The 8,282-nt window shown below is 40.2% G+C and overlaps 1 protein-coding gene across 9 annotated transcripts in view; it reads left to right on the forward strand.

Moving 5' to 3' along the window:
* Positions 1-8,282, forward strand: part of LOC115233565 (protein tramtrack, beta isoform-like) — a 64,620-nt gene that overhangs the window by 23,643 nt on the left and 32,695 nt on the right. For all 9 annotated transcript variants that reach the window (XR_003883791.1, XR_003883793.1, XR_003883790.1 and 6 more), the window contains 3 exons: positions 4,247-4,679; positions 4,949-5,696; positions 5,780-5,839. Coding sequence is in view for 2 of the 9 variants with exons in the window: in XM_029804059.1 (XP_029659919.1) it covers positions 4,461-4,679; positions 4,949-5,696; positions 5,780-5,839 (1,027 nt within the window). In the remaining 7 variants the exon portion in view is untranslated. The remainder of the gene's footprint in view (positions 1-4,246; positions 4,680-4,948; positions 5,697-5,779; positions 5,840-8,282) is intronic.

Below are 8,282 nucleotides of genomic sequence, written 5' to 3' on the forward strand. Positions count from 1 at the left end.
AAACGAAGAACGAATTAGGGGAGAGAGAGAGAGAGAGAGAGAGAGAGAGAGAGAGAGACACAAAACGTGTTTTATTAAGACGCTGATACATTTCAGAGAACACACGATTGTGTGTGTGTGTGGTGGTCACACGCATAAGCGCGTGTTATAAAACTTTGTTATCCAATTATATTTTATAAGAAGTAAAGGTGTATAGTTGTGGAAGGAAAATATATCAAGATAATCCAACACTATCGTATTTTAATTTAAAATAATTATTATGTAAGAACAATTAAAATAAAGAGACGGAGAAGGAAATTAAGAGACGCGAATAATTTTGCCATGTCGCGACGAGTTAAAAGTCAGTCGACGGTCCGTCTTTGCGGAAACACGCGATATCCTCGCAAAGTACGCGGAAGGAGAAGAAGAACGTAGGCGCGAGACAGAGACGGAGACGGGGACGAAGAATAAAGACAGTTAAACGCGTCGTAGTCGGAGACAACCGAGCTTGGTCGAGGCCGGCCGAGAATGGAGAATCCGCGGACTACAGTCTCCGAAAGCGCGCAGCGGTATTCGCGCCGCGCGAGCTAGCGAATGCGTGCTCGCTTGGGCTTGTGTTGTTCGTTTTGTACCTCGCGCGGCGTGACTACTCCGTCGCGTTGATTACGCAACGCGTGGCCATGAGAGCGACTTGCGCTCGCGAGAATGCAGCGTCCGCTCGTCGCAGGATTGGCGCGATTATCGATATCTCGTCATGCTTACAATAACAAATCGGAAGGCGCGTCCAACTCTTCGATCCAGCCGATTGGTTATCGTTGAATTTTTTCATTATTTTTCATTAAATAATATGAAATAATTACATATATTACATGCATGTGCTTGTAATGTGTATTACGTATGTAGCATCGCGAATTTTAAAACTTGACAGTTACGTAATATTTCTCGCAGCTAGCAGCTGTTACTACGCGATAATTTTTTAGCCTCGATGTTTATGCAGATTGAAAGAGGGTTGTATGCTGAAATATACAACTCTCGACGGCATTGGTTGAGAATCGCTGATCTAGCGTAAACGTGCGAGGTTCGTTATGCGCGCGTGCACGCACACGCGTGTAGGCGTGCGTGCATGGCGCGCGATGACTCGTAGGATGAGCGTGCAAAGGCGTATATCTCGTCTAGAGATTTATGTATAGCCAATATTGGGAAGCGAGAACAGCCCGTTTCAACATGTTATGTAAATGAATGTACAATGTCAACAGGAAATATCGCTGTTGTGAAATGGAAAAACATTTCGATAGTTATTTTCACACTTACGAATGAGATGGTATAATCATATTAATACGAGGAAATAACAATCATTTATTTTCTTTTTTGTCATTCGATCGAGCTCGCGGAAAATGGATTAATCGAGCAGCGACCATCAGAGCAAGATTATATCGTATTTGCATACCTACTTACGTGGGTAGTAATTATAGCGCGATTTTTATTTACGTCATTTCAACACGCGGCCTGAAGAAATGTTTCCCTGGAAACTTTTATATTCGAATCAGTGACGTGCCAAGAGGATAACCGTGAGAAATAATGTTACCAATCAAAATATACATAAGTTATAATAAAACAATTATTTTGATTTTAATTCAAATTACAAAAATAATTATAGATAACTATGACTATATAAATGATGCCATTGTCACATTTATTTTATTTGACATAAAATAATTAAAATTTTTTTAACAATCTTGCCATTGTTGAATCCATATACTTTGGAGTTTTTCTGCACGCGCGCGCACACACACATACATGCGCGCGTGTTTCATGAAAAAAGGAGAAAAAGGCCGCGCTCATCATCGCGTGAGTATCGGAGCGACTAAGTAAATACGAGAACGAAAGAGCCTCCGACATTCGGCGGTGCCGGTTTTTATCTGTGTGCGCTACGTTTCGGAGAACACAGTTGTGTACACTGTCATGGTCTTCATTTATGTCTGCCAGCAAGTCCTCCTCACGTCAGGTTCCTTCTCCTTCTGGCGAAAATCAAGACATCAATACTCTTATAATAGCGGTGTGTGTCGTGATAAACTTGATATAAAATATATGGATGGATATTAACGTCGAGCTTTTTTTAGTATTAAACATATTTCAATTATGTCACTAGCAATGCCAGTATTTTTGAAACTTGATATCCCGAGTAGTATCGATGCTCTCTTGAAACTTGCGATAATATGAGATTAAAGAGGGAATTCTAAAAAAAAATTTAATCTGAACTTTTGACTACAACGATACGAGAGCTTGCGAGAGTATGATAGAATTTATTTGTGTTAATTTTGCACGGCTTATATTATTGATTGACGCTTTTCATGGAGTTTATATCTGTCGCTATTTTTCGCTCACAAAATCAGATTTCGGATAACGCGAAAATCAATTTATCACATGAGCGATTAACAATTAAAATTCAGCCAAATGTGTAATAAGTGAATAATGAAATTTATTTATTTTCTTATTACATATCTTGCTGAATTTTAGTTATTAATCGCTCATGCGACCAATTGATTTTCGCGATAATATTATCACGCGTGTGAGAGATTTTATTAAAATTATCGCGAGCAAAAAGAAAAAAGATTAATATTTCGAAAATCAAGCATCAGGAGCAGCAGGGCTATGTATGTATTTCTTATCGCGAAATTTATAAACAAATGAATCAATTTTGTGTCATACAATTTTTTTTTTTTTGGTATTTTTTGCACACAAGATAAAATTGAAGAGATATTGCCTATCGTAGAATTAATTAATTCGATATCGAGGTATCGCGAGCATGTTGGTGCGTTACGATGCGATTGTTTCGTTACGCACTTGGCCGCGTAATACGATCTCGCCGCGGGCGTTTTCCGCTTTCGCGGGCTAATTGATCTCCCCGAATGTTATAACATAATTCAATGTTCTCGATGGAGTCGTCGATCGCGATCGTTAAAGGTCGACTTCTCTTTCTCCCCTCTCTTACTCCTTCTTCTTCTCCTCCTTTCTCTCTTTCTCTCTCGAGCACCGCCTTTACCTCCTCGCCTCGCCATGGTGTCGGCTGCCATTCATCGTGAAAACCGTACGTACATTCGCGCTCTGGTCACCGACAAGGTCCCGCAAGGTCGCGCAACCATCTTGCATCCATACGCCACGTGCAACGGTGCGTGTGCGCGATGCAGGTGAACGATATCGCGCACGATTCGAACAAAATAAGATCATATTGCGAATTTCGTTAATTCTATAATAATTCATTTTCACAGTTATTTTCTCATCTCTGAATTAAATTGATTTTTAATTTATCGTTAAGTAACTAAATCTTTATCAGATCGAATTTTTCTTTCTTTTGTTTATGAGAGCGCTTTATTTCACGGATTAGAACTTGCCGTTTTATCTTTGCACATGCAACCGTCTACATATATATGGCGTGATTTGCGCGCGAAAGCGGGTCCCGGTATCGATCCGAATGCGTAGAAAATGCTATTGATTCCCTCGGCCGACCCGACGACCTCTTTCCTCCATGGCGACGATTCGAGAGGAGAGACCGAGATCTGTCCTCTTTTGATCGTTATTTTAATCTTGTTATTATATTACAATATTACAAAAATATTATTTAAAATATATTGTATATAGTCATTGTATTGCATACAATATGAATTAAATATGTCAGTAAAAAGAAAGATTAAAAGCAAAAACTGTAAATAAAATCTTAATAATGAAAATGGATGACAATATTTTATTTTGATAGAGCGTCTTTCGATGACTTGTTTTTCTTCGTAGACGTGAAATATCATATACGTGATGACTTATTGTGATTGGAAGGGGTGAAAGAAGAGAATTGCATAAAAGATACATACGAACCGAATGAATCGTCTATTCGCTCTCTGTCTACATTCTCCAGGGTCGTACACCCACGTCTAGTCTCCATCGTATTCTCGTCCTTTCTTAGAATCGTCTTTGTAACTTTTGATGCTCAAGACACCTGCTTTGATGGCTTTCATATATTTAACAAAAAAAAAAAAAAAACATTAATGCAAAATGCTTTGAAAATACATTATTTTTTAACGTTTAATATTAGTAAAAAATTATACACATATATTAAATTTGTGATATATAAATATATTTGTGTGGAAAATGCTTGTGTTTAATTACGAGATAAACTTTTGATTGAGTCACAATTAAGATGGAAGAAAATTAGAGATTTAAGAGAGAGAGGATACACTGCTTCACGATACTAATCATTACTATAATTCTGTTGCAGGTCACGAGTAAGACGGACACGATAATTCTTGGCCGATGAAGAGCAGAGCAGCACGAGGACGAGTAGTAGAAGGAGCAGCAGCACGAGCAAGAGCAAGTGGCTTTGTCATCGTAGAAGGTGGTGGCGCCGTGGAGAAGCAAAAGAAGAAACGAGGACGAAGTGGCGGCAGCAGTGGCAACGGCGACAATACGGCGACGAACAGCCAAGTCCCCCCATGTTAGCGGACATCAACGGCAACCTGGCGGATCTGAGAAGCGAAGCGATGGCGTCGCAGAGGTTCTGTTTGCGCTGGAACAATCACCAGAGCAATCTGCTTTCCGTCTTCGACCAGCTGTTGCACGACGAGTCGTTCGTCGATGTCACGCTGGCCGTTGAGGGCCAATTACTCAGGGCGCATAAGATGGTGCTGTCGGCATGTAGCCCCTATTTTCAGGTAAACCCCATTTCTTTCTATGATTATCCTTTTTTAAGATTAACATTGAAACAAATAAATGATAGCGAGAAATTACCATCAATTATTTATAATTTTGTGATAAAGAGTCAATATCTTCAATAAATCATAATTGAATTTTATTCATATTAATATCGGCAATTTTTTTTAGAAAGACAGATTGCAATGCAAAACTATCACTTGCCTTTTTTTTTTTTTTTTTTGAAAGGATTAACATGTTTAACTGATATGATAAATATTCTTATTTGTAGGCCTTGTTTGTTGGCCATCCCGATAAGCACCCGATAGTCATTCTCAAGGATGTTCCGTATGTGGACATGCGCAGCCTTTTGGACTTTATGTACCGCGGCGAGGTAAGCGTCGACCAAGACCGACTGACCGCCTTTCTACGAGTCGCCGAGTCCCTAAGGATAAAAGGCCTGACCGAAGTGAACGAGGATAAATGTGATCTACCAAGTATCACATCCTCGCTATTGGGTAGCGGTCAGAACACGGTGGCGCCGCCGCCGCCCAATCTTCATCGGATCAACCAAATCGGTCAACATCATCACCATGTCGCGCAGAAGAGGTTCCATCATATGTCCAGCCATCCGTTACTCGGCTCTGCACTTACGGCGCCCAAGAGAAAACGCGGTAGACCTAGGAAGTTGAGCGGCTCATCGGACACGCCGATTGGTGAAATCGGTGGCCAAGACTTACAATCCTGTTCGGGCGCCGATTTGGTACAAGGTTCACCTGAAATGATGGAAATGAAGATGGGGCTGGACTTTCAGAGCGAGGTTAGCGGCAACAGTAACATCAGGAGTGGCACCAACACCGCCAACAGCGTTGGTGGCAATTCCGCGGCGGGCGCTAATAATTCCGCCGCCGGTACAGCCTCCTCAGGATCGTCGTCGACGAGGAGAGACGAGCCTACGGAGAATGGCACCGATACGCCAGAGCCGCCAGTCACGCGGGTTAAACGGGAACCAGAACCGACACCCAGCACCTCGGCGCAAGGTAAGAGGCGAAACGAAATACGTGATATGAGATCGAATAAAAAAAAAAAAAACTCTAAACTGATTCGTCATTATTGATTCTAGCCTCGGATGAGACATTCGCGCGGCCGCACAGTAGACAAGGGAGTGAAGGTTTCAAGCAAGGTAAGATTTTCAGAGCGTACTTGACTTCGATATAGAAGCGTTGCATTGCTAATACTCCCTGATAAAACGGAACGCAAAACGGCAGTTTAAACCCTTACGCGATTTTCGTGAACGAGCGTTTCATAGATATTGTAGTATAATATCTTTCAAACAAAAACCACGTTTGGAAATTGTAATTAATTAAATGATCGGTTATGCAATTTTTGTGCGCAATCAATATCATAATTAATAGTATAGTCTTTATAACAGATATTATAGAGATTAACTTCTTTAGATTTGTGGTTGCATATATTTCTGGTTTTACTCCTGTGATTATAATCGTTGATTTTGAGAATGCACTCGCGAAAATTACACAAGGTAAGTCGCAAGGTGTAGCACAGAATGCAACATGCGCCTGAAGGTTAAATCGTGTTTTAAAAAGACCACATAGTTTCGCGAAATAGTTTTGCAAAAAGTCGCAATAATAACGCAGAATGAAATCGCGCATTTAATCGCGATACCCTACCAAATATGTCTTAGCATGGTGTGAATTGTGATTCCCATAACGCGCGAGCGCGAAGAAGAATGTTAGATTATCTCGACAATGTTTCTTTTTTGAAATTAAATCTAACATGCTGATTATATAATTAATGGTTACTTATCAATAATGACAATTTTTCAAATATTAATAACTATAAAATTAAGAGAATTATAGAAATTGTAATGCTAAATTTACAATTGTGTCGTGTCAAACATTCTTCTGCGTGCGAACCCGAAAGACGGGGAAGAACTCGCTTTTGTGACGTCCGAATGCTTATTCGTCTCTTGTGAAGCCCCGAGGAGCAAGCAAGCAAGCGAACCTTGCGTGGCATTATGGACGACGCTGTAGACTCTCTACGTGAGAACGACTCTTACGGCTCTCTCGCACGATTCGTCGAGGTCGATCGACGACGTCTGAGAATTTCAGAATTTTAAAAGCCCAATCCGCGAGGGTGATCGATAACTTTGATTATCCAAATTTCGAGATTTGCGTCGCAACGACGCTAGCTAGCGCGAATCCAACTTTTATCATGCACGTTGTCCACGTGGACGATGTTTTATCCTTTATGTGCTAATGAATTTGACTTTTCAGACTTCTCTCGAGCTGCCTTGCCGCGGCTCATTGTCGCTCTTCTGCAAGTGCGCTCTTTCCTTTTTTTTTTTTTTTTTTTGGGGTTTCTTATACTTCGCAAAATATTACTGCATAGTGATTGTGTGATCATGTGAATCTTAAAATATCGAAGCTTATTTGATGGCATAAAGAGATTTTTTATTCATATGAGAATATTATACGAGAGAAAAGTAACATAACTTTCATAAAAGTCACTGTGATCAAACGTAAAAAAAAAAAAAATTTAACTCCGCAATATTTTTTAATAACGTACTTATCTAATAAATCCAAGCAAAATTGCATTAAGATATATATGTAATCAATGTGTGAATAATTACGAAATACTTATTATGTAATAATTGTATCCTACAACGCCCGCTCGTTTACATGACATACATAATCCACAATGTTATCGATGTTTTACAAACTATCGCTTTTATGGTACTTGAGCGAAATTGCCCATTAAATCACGATCGGTTTTGCCGTTTTTTGTCCAGCCATGTATCCCCTTCACCTTATCCTTCTTGTTTCGTCACTCGCGCGATCTCTCGACCCACAAATCTCGCTGTCGGATCGCAAGTCTACGGGAGGGAAACGTGGCATGTCGAAGCGATTTCCGCGTGTTCCGACAAACAATTTGTTTGTCGCAAGGAGCGGACAGAAGCGGACGAAATTCGGAGATAGGGACGGACTCCCCTTGCGTTCTCTTGTCGGACGGGCTTCTTTTCGATACCCTTCGTCGTGCGGAGACTTAACGAGACCGCGAAATAAATCAGTTCTCCGACGAGAATGCGCTCTTTCCCCCCCTCGTCTCTTCTCACCGAGTACATTTCGTTTCCTGCCTCCTTTCTAGCCCATGGCGCACAGAAGCAATCGTTGCCAGAGAGTAACTTGTGCACGAGGATTAAGAATTTTTTCGGCTGTTTTGCCGACGAAAATGCATTATAGTATCGCTGTTTTTTTTCTCAAAAATGAATAAAATTATAAAAATAGATATACATAATTGTTAATTAGTTTTGTGTTATCAACTGAGAATTATTAGTTTGATAAACAAGCGTTCTATCGAGAAAGAGTTCTTAAACAAAAATGATTCCGAAACATTCCTTCATCTATGTATTCGCTGACAAAAAAGTTTTTCTGTTGTTCCGAAAGTTCTATCTTTGTTTAACTAGACCGTTACATTGTACAATTTATCGTTATTATGAGAAATTCGCAAGAACCTTGAAACCTCAACAGGATGCGATCGGCATAGCTAGTTGAGTCTGCTCGAATAAGAAAAACTCGGCGAGTATAAAAGTTGCTTTATATTTTATA

The sequence above is a fragment of the Formica exsecta genome, unplaced genomic scaffold, assembly GCF_003651465.1.
Source record: "Formica exsecta isolate Colony F162 unplaced genomic scaffold, ASM365146v1 scaffold178, whole genome shotgun sequence".
In the NCBI taxonomy this organism is placed as follows: Eukaryota; Metazoa; Arthropoda; class Insecta; order Hymenoptera; family Formicidae; genus Formica; species Formica exsecta.